This window comes from Lipophrys pholis (assembly GCF_963383615.2).
Source record: "Lipophrys pholis genome assembly, chromosome: 11".
Classification (NCBI taxonomy): Eukaryota; Metazoa; Chordata; class Actinopteri; order Blenniiformes; family Blenniidae; genus Lipophrys; species Lipophrys pholis.
This window is the reverse complement of record NC_137631.1, coordinates 6,825,023-6,845,639: the sequence shown is the minus strand read 5'-3', so window position 1 is coordinate 6,845,639 and position 20,617 is coordinate 6,825,023. Positions and strand designations below refer to the sequence as shown.

Here is a 20,617-nt window from a genome sequence, read left to right as displayed (position 1 = left end):
GTCTTTTGTTGTTGTGTTGCGACTCTTTGTTGTTGCGTTGTGGCTTTTGTTGGTGTGTTGTGTTGTTGGCCCTTCTGGGCCACCGTAGGTCCACAGTGCCAAACTGAATGAAAATCAAGAATATATGAAAATAAATACAGAAAAGTAGAACTAAGGGATTGTTGGTGGGGGTGCTTGGGGGTACGATGTGTGTTTCAGTATTAGTTCTTGTAGTTTCGGAGTGTTTGTGTCTTCTCTCAAAGGGTAGAATAAGTGTTGCCCACAATGACGGTTAAAACAATCGGGCATAGCGCCACCTGCTTGAAACAGGAAGTGACATGTACACGCTCCGTTCTGGCAGAAAGTTTACACGTTGAATGAGAGATCACATCTGATCACAGCCTGAAGACGGTTCCATCGATCGGTCACAGTGCCACCTGCTGGTAACAGGAAGTGGGTGAGACGTGCACAAAACCTCAACATGTGACACATTCCGCCGTGCGTGGTCGTGCGTGGGCGTGCGTGGGTGTGCGAGGACCCGTTCAACGCTGCTTGCATCTTTAATCTGTCTAGGTTTCAGTTGGCTGAAAATGTTTACATCTGATGACAAATTACTAAAGATCACCAATTTTTGTCACTCATCAGTACAAATCACTTTACTTTTCTTTATTTTTGTATGACTAACTGCCTGATTTTTTTGTGTGTGCGATCTACGACAAGTCAAACCTTTACCAGCGTATTGCACAGTCACGGTCCTCCATTCTGCAGAGACTTGAAGTCCTGTGAGTCAGTCGCTGTGTTCCTTCACCACAGACCTTCGGTCCCATGTGAAAACATTGTCAGAAAAGAATGACAATGGCAAACAAAAGCTCTGCAGGAAGGCAGGAAATCATTTAACTTAATTTCCTTGCATCCGCTGTTGCCTTGGAAACTAGTTGACGAGGTGAAATGTGCTGCTATCAGCCCCGCCCACTGCCACACTCAGACCCCACCCTTTATCCCCAACACCTCCCAGCGACACCAGAAAAACTCCCTGTTTGAAATACTCTACATACCACCTTGCTATTTCACAAGTCTGATTATTTCTACACACCTGATTCAAATGAATGTGTTGCCATGGTGCTCGTGGGAAACCTCTTTGAGTCAGGTGTAGTAGAACTGGGATCAAACCTGAATCCTGCAGGAGGAGAGTCGACCTCGGATCAGGGCCGAGGAAACACTGGATTATTCTTAAGCTCCTGGGCTCGATGTGGTTTTTAACCACCATATTGATCCAGCTTAAAAACACTCAGCGTCTCATCGAAGTGATGTGTTAAATAATTTCTTACGATTAATTCAACATCTCAACATTCAAAGGGATTTATTTTGTAGTGTTTGAATTTATCTCTCAAATTCTTCCTATTTTGATGATATAATTTTGTTGAATTACTCATTTATTGACGTGAACATTAATGGATTTCTTGGTTTATGTTTTTGTATTGGTGGATTGTAATTAAGGGTGTTTTCACACCAGGATAGTCTGGGACTCAGATCAGATACATCTGGACAGCATCACGCAATTACAACAGCTGCTCATTTGGGGGCGCTATTGTGAGGAAATAAATCATGACAAAGAAGAAATCCGGCTCATTGATCCGGACCGAAAGTGGATATGGGTAGCCACAAACACCCGCGATATATAGTGTACAGACCATAAATTAATCAGTGCCTTTTGCACTACTTCTTCCTCAACTACTCCACATCTCCACAACAACATTTATTTTTTTCGGTGTCTGCTCCTTCTGATTTGCGCTGTTACCTTCCTTTGTGTACTCCCCAAAATGCACTACTTCACGTCCTCTTGCTCTGTCCGCTGGAAAGTCCGCTGCTTGTCCCTGACGTGTTCACATTGACCGGGAACCAAGACCCACGTTTTCAAGTGGACCAGAGGGCACTTTTTTGATCTGGATGAGAGTTCACATATGCCCAAACAAAGCAGACTTTCCCAGAAAGTCCCTGAAGTGAACTCTGGTTCGGATCTTCGACTCTGGTGTCAATGCGCCCTAAGTTAGCACGATGTAATACCAACTTGTAATACTAATTTGTACCACAAGATGGTATATTGAGTCACTTTGATGTTCTAATTCCAACCACAGAGGAGACACTTTGTGCCTAACATGGAGCTATTTACATAAAAATATAACATATTATAAAAAATATATTTCCAAAGAAATGTATTGACTTCTATTCACCCTGAAGGGATACAGTATTGTTTTTTTTTTTTTTTACTTTCTTTCTTAATTGCGTTTGCTTACGCCTCGTCATTGATCAACGTTTCTCCATTCAGTCGGTCCTCCGTGTTTATCTTGGCAGCCGCAGAGATCCCAGCGTAGCCGCCGTTTGCAGCTTTGGCAGAGACGGTGTTGTCAGTGCTGTTGATGTGTGTTTGTATTGCTGCAGGGTGGAGATGTCGGCTTAAATCCACCCAGACAAGGATCTGGTTTCTCACATGCGTAGTCTCATCGTCTCTGTCGGGGATGATGGATGAATGAGGCTCAACACTTACACGTTAACAGGGTTATACTAGCCTGTGAGCTTGTGGAAAGGAGTTACGTGAAAGATTGGGAAACATCAAACACTGAAATACTGGTGACAGTATCGTCGCTATGATGAAGTAGAATTTACAGTGACACATCTCTTTTGATATGAATCCGGCTTGACTGGAGATACTTATCGTGTGTGTGTGTGTGTGTGTGTGTGTGTGTGTGTGTGTGTGTGTGTGTGTGTGTGTGTGTGTGTGTGTGTGTGTGTGTGTGTCACCACAGACGTGAACTATTTGCAGATTTACAAATATTTTATTTGGATATAATGATATTGACTCAAAGATGAAGCGAACAAGAGAAGATATGAAGATTTTATTTTGCTAATGTTTGATGATTAAAGACCTGTACGAAAAAAAACATTTTTAATTGATTAGATTTAAATTGCAATCATGGTCAGAACAAACCAAGTAATTCATTAGTAGTTTGATCTGTACAGTAAATTATTTAACTGCACCGTGATGATGTTTGAGTGTAAAAGTTAAATGTAGTTGTTGAAAGCACTTGAATAAAGTGGAATGAACAACGTAAAGTAATAAATATGCCGTCCTTAAGGCATCGCAATGTGCCTTATGTATTTTACTGTACAGACTAATGATTAAAAGCAAGAAACCCCAATTCATCCAATCATGGAAAATCCTGGACCACAATATGAGCAGTGAGTCCCTCCATCATTTTGTCCTAAATTTCCTAAACCTAAAGAGAGAGGAAACTACGAGTCAATGGAATAATAAACATCACAATGGTTGAAATCAGTGTACAAAATAAAAAACATATAAAAGGGAAAAAAAATTAAGAAAGAAAGAAAGAAAATCAAACAAGAAAGCACCGTGATCACAAAAGAGAGTTAAACTGTTAAAATATCTATTGAACATCAAGGACATTATATTCCAAATAAACCTCTAATAATTGTACTTCATTATTGTTCTCGTGCATATATCTTTTTTATTTTTTATTTTTTTTAGCTCCAGGACTTATAATACTCTCCTTCTTTTACGCCCCTTTTACACAACGTTTTCAAGTGAAATTATTCGTTGCGTTTTGGGCGTTCGTTTCCACGACAACAGCGCTCGGAGCCACTGGAAATGAAACTTTTTGAAAACAGCTCCCAAAGGGGAACTTTTTGAAAACGCTCCGACTCTGTTGCATAAACGGGTGAAAACACAACTTTCTGGAAACATTCTGGTCCCGTCTCCGTGTAGACGGAGAAAAACGCAAGTTGTCTGGAACCCTGCTTACTGTGCACGCGCAGTACGGCTGAAGTAAATACCGTAGTTCTTCTGCACATGCAGAAGTAGATGGACCATAACAACAACGTTTCCTCCAGTGTTAGATATTCTCCTAGGACTTGGTAGTTATATAGTTGAAAGTCACCGTAATAACAATTCAATTTAGTCGTCTGTCTATAGGAACGTCTGTGTAGTTAATGTTTATCGCGTATTGTTTGCCACACACACGTGTGGATTCATTACAGAACAAACAGCACCCACTGGTGGCCCAACATGCCAACTACATAATTTTCAGTGTATTGGCCGTCTTTCCGTGTAAATGGACAACGTTTTCAAAACGTTGCGGTGTAAAGGTGGAAAAATGCAAAAAGCGTTTCAGTTCCAAAGTCTCAGGGAATACACAGGATCCCATATTAAACTAAATAAAACCCAGAAATTGGGACAGGATAACCAAACATGTCAGTATTTTTGTATAAATATAAATGACTTCTAATAAGCGATGGTGCTATAAATGATAATAATCAAATCTTATAGCTCTTATAGATTAAGTGAAACGCTTCAAGAGTGACCCCTAAAGCCTGGATATATGTTAGCATTCTAGCATTAGCACTTCTTTTTATGTCAAAGATTAGTTATTGGGTTTTTTTTGTTACGGTTTTTGGCTTCATGTTAAGTTTGTTTAACACAGGTTCACTACTATATAATATTCTGTTTAACATAATATGATATTTTCAACAAAAATACAGTATTTGCTAACTAGTTTTTGCTGACACGTCCTCCGTTAGCGCAACATTGTTTATATACTTGTATGTCCAAAGTTAGACTAAGAACACAGGGTCATGTGAACAAAATATCTATTAAATCCAATTACAAGTTGGATTTTGCACATCTCTGGTTCAACTTTAGCATTAGCCTTGTACACTTCCTGATTGGATTCAGATTAAAAGACCTGAATAATGTAAGCGTAAAGATTAGCTCAAAGATTAAAATACATTTCAAACGTTATTGCCATGTCTCTCAGATTATTTTGAAACAAAACCTTTAGTTTTTGGTTTGGGCTAATTGGCCTGCAAGCATTCTTTCAGTGGTGTTTGTTGAGCGCGACGCTCATGAAAGTGAGCAATCTTTTGGCTTGAGGAAGCAGAGGAAGCATATCTCTCCACTGTGGTCCTTGTTGATGTAGCTCTACCATCATAAATCATCATGCAAGTACATGAGGTACAGCTACCTTGCTCCATGTTTTTTCCTCCACCCAGTCTTGATTGTCGCAGAAGGTGGAGTTGACCTCAGGCTGAGGATAAAATGGCACTTAGCAATGTAAAGCCAATCTGAATGAAAAAAACGACTCATCAAAGCTGAAACGATCAGGGAACGAGTGCTTTACCCTTCAGTTCTGCGCTCAAATTCCTCCATTAGCTGGATAATTATTGTGACGATCAGGACACCAACTGCACCGTGAAATGTGAAGTGTCCTGATCAGCCACGACATTACGGCATTTTTCAATTAGATAGACGAGCTGCTGCAGAAGTTAATATTGGTTCCAATTGAAAAAGTCTCACAACACAAAGTGCAGCATAGTTTTTTTTATGTATGTCGCTGCATACCAGTCAGAGAGCGACTCCTGTTCACAGACAGTCCAGTCTGAGGACTCACCTTTACTGTTCCATCATTTAGTTTGAGATGTCAAATTTGCCTTCAAAGAATTTTATTTATTTGAACAGTGCTGTTGTAATACAATTTTTTGTGATTACCTTAAAGGATCTGCGCTGTGTGTTTTCTGTTGTTCCCACGGAAACATCGGCATTCTGTCCACGAGAAGTCAAAATGCAGCCTTGTCACTTTCCAATTACCCGCCTTTAATGCGCCGCCCGTTCAAAGGTTTCCCTATTTTGCCAGATTTCTGACTTCAAAGAGAATAATTTCTGGGTCAGACTGGCAGAACTTTGATCAGTCCTGAGCTGTGAATGGAAATGCGGAGACGGGCCTGTGTTTCTGGGTATTTCCAGCGAGGTCTGAGCTCATTCTCGATGTTTTCCTTCCCACAGACACGACGACTTGAAAGAGATGCTGGACTCCAACAAAGACTCACTGAAGCTGGAGGCAATGAAGCGGATCGTGGCCGTGAGTACAGCTAATGTTTGCTCCTGGAATTCACCGATCAGTGAATATATGGCCGCTCATTGTGTGGAACCCACCTGTTAAACACAACATGTGGCTCTCAGAAGAGATCCAAAGCCGTTTTCTCCATACGATACCACACGCCAACTGTCATCACGCCGCTCAGTTATAAGTTAACCGCAGCGTTTTGATGATGCGACTCCACCGGCGAAAGACTGTGCAGCCCGGCTGTTAAATATTCATAATCTGTGTCCGATTCCTCCTTCGGAAGCTTCACGCCCATCTTTTCATTCATCGGCGCCGCAGGACAGAAAAGACCAAAGACATGCAAAATCTTCAAAAGTGGCTTGAACTGAAATTAATAAATTCTTGCAAATAAATGAGATTTTTTATTTTTTTTGTCCAGAAAAGTGACCTTGGGTAATCTTGATTGTGCTTGCAGATGATCGCCAGGGGTAAAAACGCATCAGATCTCTTCCCTGCTGTGGTGAAAAACGTGGCCTGTAAAAACATTGAGGTTTGAAATGAGCTTAATGTCCCTTCATGTATTATAAGCTGTGTTATTTCTATTTTATGTGCTGAATGAAACTTTTTTTAGCTAATTCGTGCATTGTCTTGTTGCTTTTTGGAAAGCCCCGAGGGGGATTTAGCTTTATCTGGCCGAAACAAAATTGCAATTTTCTCCTCCTACTTTGGAGAGTTTTTATCACTGTGCTTTATCGCTTCCATTCAGATTTATATATTTATAAATAATTGAACTAATGTACATAATTTGGGATTTTTATGGGTCCACTTCCCCGCTCGCTCGCTCACCGTTTCCTCCCTGCAGGTGAAGAAACTGGTGTACGTCTACTTGGTGCGTTACGCCGAGGAGCAGCAGGATCTGGCTCTGCTGTCCATTTCCACGTTCCAGCGAGGCTTGAAGGTACATCGGCAGTGATCGTCCTTTGTGTGCGGGATGTTTTTGAAACTGGGTTGAGACAGTGGGATTCACTGGTCGATGTCACCGTCGGCTACTTGTGCCTGATTTAAGGCGATGCAGGAAGCGCGTTCAAACACACATTCGTGCAGGTAGACCGCGCTTCCAGGTTGTGTTTTGCTGGCGAGTCAAATGCGTTTCCTTGCTGATTCGTCTGCAGTCACCATTGAGGGATCAGCTGGAAACTTGAGGCTCCTCCGGCATAAAAATGCAGAGTTGTTGGAGGAAGTTATCAAACAGACTGGCGCCTTATAGCAAATATGTAATGGTTGGGTAAAAAATACAGGAAGTGGTTGGTCAAAAGTCCAAATTTGAGGTACAAGATGGAGAATATATATTTTAATGAAGTCTACGAACTAAAGTCGTTGCGGGCCAGCCGAGGGAAATCCTCTCATTACAATAACAACAGGTTTTTATACGCAGTCAAAAACCGATGCAATAATAAAGCAAAAGATTGTGGACATCTGTGGTTTTGGAGAAATCTTGTTGGCTGGAGAGCCACAAAGATCCTCCAGAATTTGCAGCAGTGCTCATAGTTGTGTGAATTGCAAACATGGGTGCGACTTGCGTTGTTAGTCCTTTATGTAAACTGAATCAGACAGGTAGAACCGACGTGGAGTGAAACGCTGTGCTGGACTGCTTCCAAATAAAGTAGCATGTGTTGAACCTATAAAAGGGAGGGAGGTTAAACAGCCTGTTCACACCAGTCGAAGCAGCAACATGTGAACACGAAGAGAGTTTTTTAAGTGTCCGAAGCCTCGGTGGGAAGAAACTGTGGGCCAGCCCGACAGAGTTCTGTTCCCCTCAAACATGGCGTTGCTCTGTGTTCCATCCCATTCATTTATATTGCACCCGTTACGTGTCCGTGCCCTCACAGGACCCAAACCAGCTGATCCGAGCCAGCGCCCTGCGCGTCCTCTCAAGCATTCGAGTGACCATCATCGTCCCGATCATGATGTTGGCCATCAAAGAAGCCGCCTCGGATATGTCTCCGTATGTCAGGAAGACGGCCGCCCACGCCATCCCCAAACTGTACAGGTAGGTGACAGCCGCAGCCGGCAACCCAAGTCAGCGTGGCTCGGGATGCACGACGGCATCGGCGCAACGTCGGTATCTGCTGATAAACACACAAAAAAAAAAATCATGTCGGATATCGGGACGTCCCTAATTGTGACAATGCTTACAATTATGTATTATTCAAGAGCTCAGACCTTCAGTCTGCTGGATGTTGGTTTGATTTGCTGTGAAATTATAGCACTAAAAGGAAGCTTCCCAGGAAAGCCATTACAGCTCCAGCAGTAAAATTCATTAGTTTATGCTCTTGGGTCTGTATTTTTTTATGGACAAGTTGCCATGTTTCCTCTACCATGTGTGATTTGAGTGAGTTACTCTTCTCTCTATCTCAGCTTGGATCCGGAACAAAAAGACCAGCTGATTGAAGTCATCGAGAAACTCCTCGCCGACAAAACCACGGTGGGTTGATTCAATATTTTCTCCTGTTGCGTTTTTTTTTTTTTTTCCTCCTTTCCCTAAGAGTAAATGCAAATACAATCTTGAAAACCATAAAGCATTGGGAAAAATATCGTGAGCAGCTGCTGTGCCCAGCACCAGATTACATTAAATGCCTCAGTTGTTTGAAGGCTTATCATTTGTTTAACCGGTCTCCCCCTTCGCCTCTCACCGTCTTTGCATAATCGGTTTCTGAGGGGAAAATGCGTCACAAGCAGAAAGGGGCTGCGGACTTCAGAGTTCTTGTTGAAACCTGAGGTGTAATTTGCAAAAAGTCTCGATAGCACCTGTAAGACATCTGCAGAAGCAAGCTCGTCTTTACGATCTGGTGCTGCAGCTGGTGGCGGGGAGCGTCGTCATGGCGTTCGAGGAGGTGTGTCCGGAGCGCATCGACCTGATCCACAAGAACTACAGGAAGCTGTGCAACCTCCTGATCGACGTGGAGGAGTGGGGGCAGGTGGTCATCATCAACATGTTGACGCGCTACGCCAGGACTCAGTTCCTCAACCCCAACATCAACGTGAGTAACGGAGTGAAGACAGTGAAGTTTGTCGGTTCCAGTTCAGTTTGTATTTGTGTCCCCGGAGGGCAATTAGTGTCGCAGCAAAGCGCGCACACACAAAAATATACATAGGACATATAAAAATGCAAGAGGGATAATACAGTGTGCCGAAATCACAACAGTAGTGGCGACTAAATAGAATTGGAAACTAAAATAGGTCGGATCTAAAGAGCCTTATTAGCTATAAAACACAAGATCGCTAATTGAGGCTCATTTATTACTTGTTTGTTGACACTAGTATTTCCAGTATAGTTGACCTTTCCTTGTGTTAAAGAAAAACATAATTACTTGGATTCAACGTGGATTAAACTTGATCTCTTTGAATCTCCAAAAGCCTGTAAAATACACTACGGTGCATGTCTTTATTTGAACTTTTTTTTCCGAGCACCTTTTTTTCCCCAACTTTGATTATTAATTCTGTCAAACCATTAAATGCGTCCAACAGAGTCTGATTGTGCACGGAAAAGGCAAAAACTTGGAACTGAGCATGTATGAAAGGACGATAGTAGCCTTCCTGATTATTTAGTGTGCACTGATTATTTAACTTTTCTAACCGGGTGCTGAGGTTACCAAACCAGAACATTTTGTGCCACAGTTCATAAGAATATGTAAAATAATCCTTTTCAGTTTTCAGTTTTCAGTTGACTTTGCAGACCCTGGACAAGTTTTTGCTTGTTATCTGAGCAACGGATTCACTTCAATTTGAATTAAAAGTCTCGTCACTTAGAAGCTCCACTGAAGAATCCATTGCTAATTTTGCATGGTGTCAATTTGTTTAATGCAGTTCACCTGAAATCATAAAAAAAAAAAAAAAACACACAAATTCTGCAAAAAGTAAATATATGAATATTACAAATGTTCCCAATTATTATCACAAATTATTAGTCTGCTATACCATATGAGTCATAGTTTGACTTTCTGTTGCATGCTGCAGCAGTGCACGAACTAAACCAAGAAAAACAAGAAGTATGTTCATTTATTGTGTGTGTTACACTAATTTGCATATAAATTGCACAGGGGCCAGATTACAGTGCGACAGAAGGTACTTGTGTTGCAACAACAATATTTTGGGGGATTAATTATAGTTTGACATGGCTATCTTTGTGAACGTGCAGCCGTACAATACGCCCGTCATTATTTTCTTTTTCACCTCTGACAACAGACTTTTTCCAGTCATTTTCCCAGAACATGTTGGGAAACTCGGCCCAATGCCGTCATCTGGACTCTCACGATTTCACTAAACTCCTGTTGACGACAAAACTCACTAATTCAGTCGTCCCTTACGGCGTGCATCCACGGCAGCTGTGATACAGCCGCTGCTAATAAATGAACATTTGGTCGTTTGTCCGAGCAGTTTTGTTGCAAACGTATTTCACTTGTGCAAACTGTGGCAATAGAGCATGCCACCGCCGGGCTCCCCCACAGAGACGCAGAGTCTGATTGTCCAAAGTCTTGTGTTCTTTTATTAAATGAAAAATCACAAACCAAACTCAAAACACACACTACAGGCACCACTGCCCCTTTCAGGCTCTCTCCTGTGAGTCTGTGTGTTTACTCCCGCCTGTCACTCCTGTGTGTCTGGCAGCTGTCGTGGAACCAATCAGGTGTATTGTTCTGGGCCAGATGAGCTGATAGGCCGTCCCACGAGCATTTCTCTCTAATTCTCTAATTCTACTGGTTAAAAAAAGTGATCCACGAAGCAAAAATCAGATGAGAAGGTGGACTTTGATGCAAATTAGGTTTTTTTTCCCCAAAAACTGGCAAAACTCAGAGTCTTCGACCGGTCAAAGACTGGTTTGTACAGAGCTTGACCCCTTATTTTATTCCCTTCTCTGGCCCTGCCTTTATTTTTTGAAACGCCCATCCTACACTTGGATCTAATCGTGTCCTCAAAAGTTCCCTCTGAAAAGCCCCTCCCCTGGGTTTTCACCTTGTTTTGGGAGTTTTAATGGTGTTAGAAATCTGCCTGTAGGTCATCTTGACCCACCCTCAGCTTTTTGGCACCGCTTATGACACAATTAGAACCATTGATAGAGCGCTTCATTTAAAAAAAACAAAACACAAGTATAGATGTATAACAAAAAACATCTATGCCAATAAAACACAACATGAGTGCAGCACAGACATGCAGCTGCGTCCTCTCTCTAACACGGGTGTTTAATCGATCTGCTTAGACATTACTACACAGGCAGGTATGTCTCTAGACACCTTCTACATGAACTAGTATAATTTTCTCCTCTACAGTACTACATGCATAGACAAGTAGGATTTTATTTTTTTTCCTCTCCACAGCTCCTCCTTTATGGGCAGCGAGGTGAGGCAGCACACCTGATTCCTATCAGGGGCTTAATCACCTCTCTACCACACAAACATTCAGACTTTAATGCATCTTGAATCAGTATTGAACTAACCCACACAGGGCTCACAGCTCAGCTCATTTCTCACAGCAACACTTTAATGAAACAGTCCAAATTATTTATACAAGAAGGAGACAGAAGAAGGAAGTCAGTTTTTTTATACTCAGTTGTTGGTTAAAAAACCCCCACATTTTTAACCCGTAATCATTCAAGTGATCCAATGTTATAACATCAGAATTTCCTCATTTCTTTGCACTTAAAAAAAACAGTAATCAAGGTAGACGAAAAGTTGTGCTTTCTATTAAAAAAAATACGTGCAGGTTTTAAATATTTTGAAAATAATGACACTTCAGCTGGTTTATATTTTTCATATTCACACAAACTCTTGTATTTTGTCTGTCACTTTATCTCTTTAGCCGTGTTTACGCACAACATTTAATTTCGAAAACTCATCGTTTTTGGGTTTTTGTTTCCGAAAAGTTTTCTGTTTACACACCAATATTTTCAAAACCATGTCCATTCACACGGAAATGGCAGAAACGCTTAAAAATGATGTAGTTTCCATGTTGGGGCATTAGTGGGTGCTGTTATTTGTTTTTGTAATGAAACCACACACACACACACATGCGCAGAGAACAATACACTATGAACATTAACAAAAGGGAGTACACACACCTTTGTATGGACAGACTACGATTTTGGATTGTTATTACAGGCGACTGTCATCTATAAAACAAACATTGTTCTTATTGTCCATCTTCTGAGCATGTGCAGAACGACTATTTACTACGGCCATGGTGCGCATGAGCAGTGGCAGTGTTTCTGGAGTCAGAGAGGCTTTTCAGGAAGTTGCTCTTTCCCCTGTTTCCATGGAGAGGGAGTCAGAGTGTTTTCTGAAAGTTGCATTTTACCTGTTTCCACGGAGACAGAGTCAGAGACTTGTGTCAGGAAGTTCCACCTGGGAAACCGTTTTGAAAAAGTTGTGTTTTTTCTTTTTTTTTCTTTGAGAAGCGCTTTGTTTGTTAATTTGTTAATTTACTCATTTAATTTTTTTTTATTTATTTATTTATTTAGATTGAGCTTTGACAATACAATACACAAAATGAACATTAAACAGAGGTTGCCTTTTTTTCTCTTTTCTTTTCTACCCCCTCCATACACCCCCTGACAGGGAATCCAGACTCCGACACTGCTTGTCTCTAATCAACAAACAAAAGTTGCATTTGCAACGGCTCGCAGTACCATCATGTAAACAGACTCCCAAAACGCAATGAAAGTTTTCACCAGCAAACAAGTAAACAAGGCCTTACTCACTTTTAACATATTCTAAATATGCAAAACTGACAATTTACTTGAAAGCACGTACCACACTGATGCTTTTTGTGTGTTTCTTGTAAGCCATTGAAATGAGACTTTATAGTTACAAACACCCATCACAAAAAAACAGCAAGGAAAATGTCAAAAGTCTGAGTTTCCAAGTTTTGCAATAGGATTTTCTTTCTATTTAAATTGATGGAAATGCGTTCATTTTAACCCGATTTAAAAAGTCAAATAAAGAAAAGAAAGCCACTCCAATACGACTAAAATGTTCTCACTAGATGCAAGTTTGTGTTGATATTTGGTCACAGGAGCTCTGTTTCTCCACAGGAGTCCCTCCTGGAGGAGGGCGGCGGCGAGAAGACCTTCTACGGCTCGGACGAAGACGAGGATGAGGACGAGGAGGAGGAGAAGGAGAAGAAGGCGGAGGTGGTCGCCATGGCGAAGAGGAAACCGTACGTGATGGATCCCGACCACCGGCTGCTGCTGAGGAACACCAAGCCGCTGCTGCAGAGCCGCAACGCCGCCGTGAGACCTCTTACATTATACACACGCCGTACATCAGGCCTCACACTCGCCCCTGTGTCTGTTGCCATGGCAGAGGCGATTGTTTCCTCTGCCGCAGCAAATCTTTATCTACTTCATCAAGTATCCATATTCTTTTATTCAGCGTTAGACGTTAAGAAATGCCCACGTCACACGTTACACAGTCGGCTCTGAGCTGGCTGCTTCAAGGTGACACAAGATGGAAAAAGGCAGGAGACTCATATTTACATTCTCTTGTTACAAATGCAGCACAAAACAATGAGCTATACGACGACACTTTATGTTGTTTAGCTCATTCTAAATAATTCATTTATTCTTCTCTTTAGCAGTGAATAAGAATAAATATTTTAACATCTCTTATTGTAGGAAAAGAGATTCATTTCTTTCACGATTATAAAAGAGGACGTTAAGAACCCTGTGACCTCACACTCAAGCAGTTCAATACAGTTTAATCTCATTGAAATCAAGAAATTTTACCTTGAATTTTAATTATCTGGTCAGCTTATTATGGTAGGAATAAAAACATGATATATACCATTTCATTTTATAAGCAGTTGACCAAATGTGTACATACATACAGTCTGATCTGCTAAACTATAACAATGATGTCATTGTTCATGTTTTTTTTGTGGAAGTCTGACTTTGTCTCCCGTTCCAGGCTCTTTGTCTTCCCTTCCTCATGTCTAATTGCCGTTCCTCCCCCTCTGGTGTTTTCTGGTTGTCGGCCTGTTTGTGTTTCTCAGTGTCTCAGGTGGTTAACGCTCCCTGATTCTCATGGACTTTGTTTTTTTTGGACTGTAACGTGTGATGTAACGTTTCGCTTGACAGAGGTGGTCTCAAAACACCAGACACCGTTGTTGAAACCCTCGAAACTCATTTTATTTCCAAAAAGGTAAAGCCAAAAATCCAAACAACTCAAGTATACAAGCTCCAGGGAGCATTAACCACCGGAGACACAAAAAGACAGATAGACCAACAAGGCAAGAAAAGCCCAATAAATACATATATATACCACCAAGGCCGCCAGGTGAAAACAATCACACACAGGTTGAAGACATCAGGGCAGGACACAGCAATCAGACATGAGGAGTGGAAGACAAGGAGCCTCAAACAAGAGACTAGGGCTTCGTTCACACTGCAGGTCTTGATGCTCAATACACATTTTCTTTTGCGTGATCATTCACATTACGCTTTAAAGGCGACGTCTATCAGATTGCCATGCGAACATGATCGGACCCCACGATTTCAGGTCCCAGAGCGCAGAAAACAGCATGAAGTGATGTTGAGCACGCTGTTTATGGAAGTAAATATGGATGGTCAGCACCAGGGTTGCCAGATGTGACTCACTGTTTCTAGCCCAAACAATGTAAAAACCATGCCCCTTAATAAAAACCAGCCCAAATCTCAGCCTGTGTAGAAATCATATTGAAACTATAAAGCTATCATATGTGTAAAAATGAACATGCCATAAGGACATAAAAACATGAAATAAACAACGTTATAAGGTAAGAGAGTTTGGCTTCCCTATCGGGGGATACCCGCCATATCTGGCAACACAGGTCAGCGTGTGTAGATTCATTTTCAAGTGGTTGTTAAATACGAGCCGAAAGAATCTAGACAACATGACGAGGGAAAGAAGAAGGAGACTGACAAAAAAAAGAGAGCACAGCTTTTAACATTTTGGCATCAATGACGAAGCAGTCATGTGTGAAAAAAATTGGAATTGGAGCTTTTACACGGCCACCAAACAAGTCGGAGATGAGTCACTTGTGACCAAAAAAAATCTGAACTGGGTCGTATTTCCCTGCAGTGTGAACAAAGCCCAAATCAGACTTTCTTAGAAAACACAAGAGACAAAACATGACAGATTGTAGAAGTATAGGCTTCCTTGATAAAGGGATCAGGGGCCACATCCAGCCCAGTTTCATCCTGAGCGGGACAGACTGGTAAAGTAGTACCTTAATAGTATATCAATGCAAACTTTCAAAGTTTTTCTTTGTTGTGACACAGAGTATAATGTATGAGATGAAAATGTCACAAAACCAAACAATTACTCCCGAAAATGACAAGAAACCCTGCAGTGCAAAAATAAAGTGAAATGTTTTTTATAAACTCACCACTAATGCTAGTAGGTATAATGGCAGCATCACCGATATCTCAGCTCGGGTGTCAGTGTCGTGTTATGGCTGTGACTCCTAAGAAATTTGTATTTAAATATATATAAAGAAAAAACATATCTATGTTTTCTTTGACTCTTTTACATTTGGGTGGGTGGGGCGAACTGATACTTCTTGTGGGCCGTTTTGGGTCCACAAACCTTACGTTCAACATCGCTGCCCTATATTTTTCAGGCTAAAGTGATATAAAAATATGTTCGCGTGCACCTGAGTGCAGATTTAAGTAGGGTGCAATATGCTGACTGAGTGCTAAGGAAGGCCTCAGTGGTTTCTCCCGAATGACTCACTTGCCAGATTATGTTTTTGACTTTTAGCTGAGATGGGTAGAAAATAAAAAAAAAAGAAAGAAAGCAAAGCTGTATTTGCTTTAGTCCTCTCATGCATATTCCACACGTTGGCATTATCAATCAAAACACATTCCACATCTGCACTGCAACACAGAGCTGTGATGCACTAGAGGCGGGCTGCTGGGAACGAGCGAGTGTCAGGCTGGAGGCAAACGCATACTCAATCTTTACTGTGTTTTATATCGGGAAATTCTTTCACTGCGTAAGGTCTACCTCCCGTATCCTGTTCCTCATTCTCTGATCGTTCCAGGTGGTGATGGCTGTCGCTCAGCTTTATTTCCACCTCGCCCCGAAGGTGGAAGTTGGTGTGATCGCCAAAGCCCTCGTCCGTCTCCTGAGGAGCCACAGGTGAGCTTCGCCCCGTCTCACCTGCCATCAATGTAAAATACCAGCGGTACTCCAGAAGGGCCTGTCCGAATCTGCCGCCTCGAATGCAAAAAACAAAACGATAAAGAAAAAGAAAAAAATCAAAGAAACAGAGCCGAAGAAGAGAAGAGAAAGCTATAATGACCATGAAAACTCAGCAAAGTGGAAAACAGTTCGACAACAACAAGACAACAAGTGAGGGTAGTGAAATAAATCTCCACGGCCCTAAAGCTGGGGGAAAATTACGCAGGGAGCGAGCCGAAGGCGGAGTAAACGCCAGGCGTGGAGCCTGAGGAGTGATGGCAGCACAGAGGTGGCCTCTTGGCTGTAAGTCCTGCACACTGTCAGCTTTTTATTGAACAAGTGGTCTGGTGGCTCTGGCTGCGCTGCGATGGGATCATCATTCACTAACCACCACACAGTCTCGCCGCTCCCTGCAAGAGATCTGTCAGAAATTCCCTGAACCGTACGATCTCGTTCATCAGACTTTTTCCTTTATGGTCTCGTAGATTTACCACCTTCAATATTATTACCTGAAAATTCTGGCCCAAAAAAACCCCCAAGACTATTCTATTTGAAAAAACCTTTTGTGATCACAGTGAGAGAGCATGCCCTTAATGCACTTTATTCCCTTTTTACAAAAGGGTGGTGGGTGTAAACATGGACAATGTTGATGTGTTTACCACTGTAGATGGCATCTTACTGACAAAATAGCAAAATAATACTTTTACTTTACCTGTTCCAGGAGATATAGGTATTTATTGTGGTTTGTTTGTTTGTTTGGATTCTTGGTTTCTTGATTTGTTTGCTTCTGGGCTTGTTGGAATCTTGGGGCACGTACGAATTGTCCCTCCTAACTCCTTAACTATCGACTTTACCTTAACCCCGTGGATGACGTCACAGGGTTAAGGAAAGGTGTTAGAGGGCTTCCTTAAGGAGTTGGTGAAAGGCGATCACGTTAGTGTTGCAGTCGGACCGCACTTTCACTTAGTGACGTCATAATAATGCGACGGCGGCACAAGTTAGTGACGTCCGCCATAGTGGGGAAAGAACTACAAGTTTCCGAAAATGAACTCCAAATAGCACATATGGGTTTTATATGATGTAAAGTTGTTCATGGCAGATTATTACATTGGTAACTTACATGATCGGCTCACTTTTTCAGACATGGTGAGTTAACCTGAACGCTCGGATGAGTGGGTCCCTTTAAATGTTGTCGCAGCAAGGAATTGTGGGGCAGCATGAGCTCGCCTCCTTTGCTAAAGGATGCATCAGTGGTTCCTAAGCTAAAGGAAGCTCTAAAGGAAGCAACAAGCCTCCTTTCCTTTGCTTATTGAGAATTCAGACAGTCCTTATCATGGCCGCCAAACTAAACACTCCCGGGGTTTAGGAAAAGTCCATAGTTAAGGAGTTAAGAGGGACAATTCTGACGTACCCCTTGTCTGTTTGTTGGCGTCTTGGTTTCTCGGCTTCCTTGATTGTTTGTTGTTTTTTTTATTGGTTTTGTTCTTGGTTTCTTGGTTTATATGATGGCTTCTTGGCTTATTTGGTTTGTTGGATGGTTAACATCTTAACAAAAACAAAGAATATTGATAATAATTTGCAGGCTTACAGATCTGAGGGATCTGGATCAAGGGTTTAAAATTACAGGGAAGGGATGAACAGATTTTATGAGGCTGAAAGTGAAGCCTTTCCCGCAGGCAGGTTATTTCAGAGCAAACACACTCCGTACAGCTGAAGTCACTGGCACGTCTTTTTGGATTGTCGGAACTTCTTTAGAAATGATCAGTTACTCCACAAGTCCACGTATTCGACTTTGTGAGGAAACCAAAAAAAACAAAGTGACATAATGCACAGGGAGGACATGCAAACTTCAAACAGAAATGCCTCCCTAGATTCAGTGGTGCAGTTCACCTCCTTCCTGTTATGAAGAGCTTTATAAAATGATACCATCCTCCAAATCAGTATGAAATTACTTTACGCCTTCATACTTTGAATGTCTCAAGCTCCAATATTTAATTGACATGAGTGGATCCTCTCTATTTGGTACGTAATAATATCCACTTGGACATTTGAATAATTTTTCTTTGAAACACACGGGTTGGGAAACACGAGTGCTTGCAGATTCATTCTGACTTTACAGCTTTAAAAAGCTTCCGATAAAGCAACTCTTTTCATTCTAAAATTCTTCTTTTAATCCCCTGTTTTCTTCTTCCTCCAGTGAAGTCCAGTATGTGGTCCTTCAAAACGTGGCCACGATGACGATCAAGAGGAGGGTGAGCCTCACTCAGCGCCGTTTCGAAACTTTCTGTCCAACTTGTTGTGACGTCCCGTCAAAGCTGTCTTCATGTCTCACTGTGCTGCAGGGGATGTTCGAACCATACCTGAAGAGCTTCTACATTCGCTCCACGGATCCCACTCAGATCAAAATCCTGAAGGTCTCTTTGTCTTCTCTCTGTTCAGTAACACTGATCTGTACAAAACTGTTTGGAGTATTTTACTCTTTTGTGTCTTCCACAGCTGGAGGTTCTCACCAATCTGGCCAATGAGACCAACATTTCCACCATCCTCAGAGAGTTTCAGGTTCGTCTGCAGAGATTTCATGCTTTGAAATGAGGGAATCTTATTGCTATTCAGGACCACGTCTCATCTTATGGGTAGAATTTATAACGGGCCGAATCTACTGAAGGTTTGCGGATACAACAATGGGCGGCAACATGATGCAAACATGTCTATTCACAGGACACAGAACATTTACCAGAATGAATATGTATAATTGGGCATGTATGCTAGATCACAAAAACATACTTGGATGAGTTCATGCTTGTATATGTGTTTTATTATACCTGGAAATGTTTGTGTTTTTTAAGATCGCACCGAAGGTAAAGAAGGTTTAGGACAAATCAGCCCCATTATGTTTATGCATTTTCTGTTCACCTCCCATTTGTCTTTTTTATTTTCTATTTAAATTCAGATTTAATTGCCATCAAACAGATTTAGTTCAATTTTTTTATGTATCTGTATTTTGTATATGTTTTTGACACGTTTGCTCAAATAAATAAATTAAAACATTTTAAAAAGTAAAGAAAACTACCTCAAGCAACCCATTCAACTCCTGGTGTTGGCCAGTGTAAAACTGACCAAAATGTAATTTTACTTCAAAATTTACAGTGTATTAATGTATAGTATAGTATAGTATAGTATAGTCTGTGGTTAGTGTGATTGGATGGATCTATTCCCTTCTTTCAAATACTACACTGAGTGGGTTTGTTTCCTCTGGCAGACGTACATTAAAAGCATGGACAAGGATTTTGTCGCTGCAACAATACAGGCCATCGGCCGCTGTGCCACAAACATCGGCGAGGTCAGAGACACGTGTCTGAACGGTCTGGTGCAGCTGCTGTCCAACCGAGACGGTGAGTTCAACTTCTGGGGGTCTTTTTATGTACTTAAACTTGATTATCTGTAACGGTAAAATGTGGAGATGAGGAACCAGTTTGTGGATTCGGTTGTTGGACTTGAGAGGTAAGGTGCAAATATCAATACACAAGGGCACCCTTTCTTTTTTGTTGTTTTTTTATTTTTTTCGTGTTTCGCTTAAAGTTGGATTTTCAACGCGAAACTCGTCCTGCACCGTTGGGAGCACGTACAATAAAGCACATTAATACGTACTGGAAATTCGGGGATAGTGTGTTATCATTTTTGTTAACGATTTGACAAACTATTTCTGCAGTAATCGTAAAGAAAACTGCAAAACATTTGCCAGTCAAAGCGGATCGGATTTTGGTGAAAATGGGAGCACGCACACAGAAAGCACATCCAAACATGCAAACAATGCTGGAATAGTGTGCTATGGCTTTTGTTAACGATTCAACAAAGTGTTTCCTCAATAATTGCAAAAAAAAAACCCTGTAAATTTGGCCAGTCAAAGCGGTTGGGATTTTGTTGAAAAACACAAAATGGAGGGGATGCTAGTCGGCAGCGAGCGGCGGGCACACGCAATATTTCACCAGAAATGTCCTAGTTCAGTCTCTCTCCCTATCTACAGAGTTGGTGGTGGCGGAGTCGGTGGTTGTTATCAAGAAGCTGCTGCAGATGCAACCAGAGAAGCACAGTGACATCATCAAGCACATGGCGAAGCTGACGGATAACATCCAGGTGAGAGTCCTCTGCATCCCGCCATATCTCGTTACAGTGTCTGGAGCGGAGACTCCACCTCTTGAAAGCGGCTCTCTCATTAAGAGCTTTCGATTGTCCCCGTGCGATTAGGTGCCGATGGCGCGGGCCAGCATCCTGTGGCTGATCGGAGAATACTGCGAGCACGTACCAAAGATTGCCCCGGATGTCCTGAGGAAGATGGCCAAGTCCTTCACCAACGAGGAGGACATCGTCAAGCTGCAGATCATCAATCTGGCTGCCAAGCTGTATCTAACCAACTCCAAGCAGGTGGGAATGATACAGTCTGTGAACCGGTCAAGTAAAAGTCTAACCATCAACACCAGCAGATGTGCTAGAGACTTTTTAACCAGTCAGAACATCAGTGCAAACTCT

At 41.8% G+C, this 20,617-nt stretch overlaps 1 protein-coding gene across 2 annotated transcripts in view; it reads left to right on the top strand.

The window, feature by feature from the left end:
• The window catches only part of ap3b2 (adaptor related protein complex 3 subunit beta 2), a gene marked incomplete at both ends in the record, with an annotated part of 47,705 nt that overhangs the window by 6,852 nt on the left and 20,236 nt on the right, over nt 1–20,617 (top strand). For both annotated transcript variants that reach the window (XM_080475368.1, XM_080475367.1), the window contains 14 exons: nt 5,834–5,909; nt 6,349–6,423; nt 6,736–6,831; nt 7,763–7,923; nt 8,292–8,358; nt 8,732–8,914; nt 12,961–13,158; nt 15,951–16,048; nt 18,288–18,342; nt 18,433–18,504; nt 18,587–18,649; nt 19,350–19,482; nt 20,115–20,224; nt 20,336–20,512. In XM_080475368.1, the coding sequence (XP_080331494.1) occupies nt 5,834–5,909; nt 6,349–6,423; nt 6,736–6,831; nt 7,763–7,923; nt 8,292–8,358; nt 8,732–8,914; nt 12,961–13,158; nt 15,951–16,048; nt 18,288–18,342; nt 18,433–18,504; nt 18,587–18,649; nt 19,350–19,482; nt 20,115–20,224; nt 20,336–20,512 (1,564 nt within the window). The remainder of the gene's footprint in view (nt 1–5,833; nt 5,910–6,348; nt 6,424–6,735; nt 6,832–7,762; nt 7,924–8,291; nt 8,359–8,731; nt 8,915–12,960; nt 13,159–15,950; nt 16,049–18,287; nt 18,343–18,432; nt 18,505–18,586; nt 18,650–19,349; nt 19,483–20,114; nt 20,225–20,335; nt 20,513–20,617) is intronic.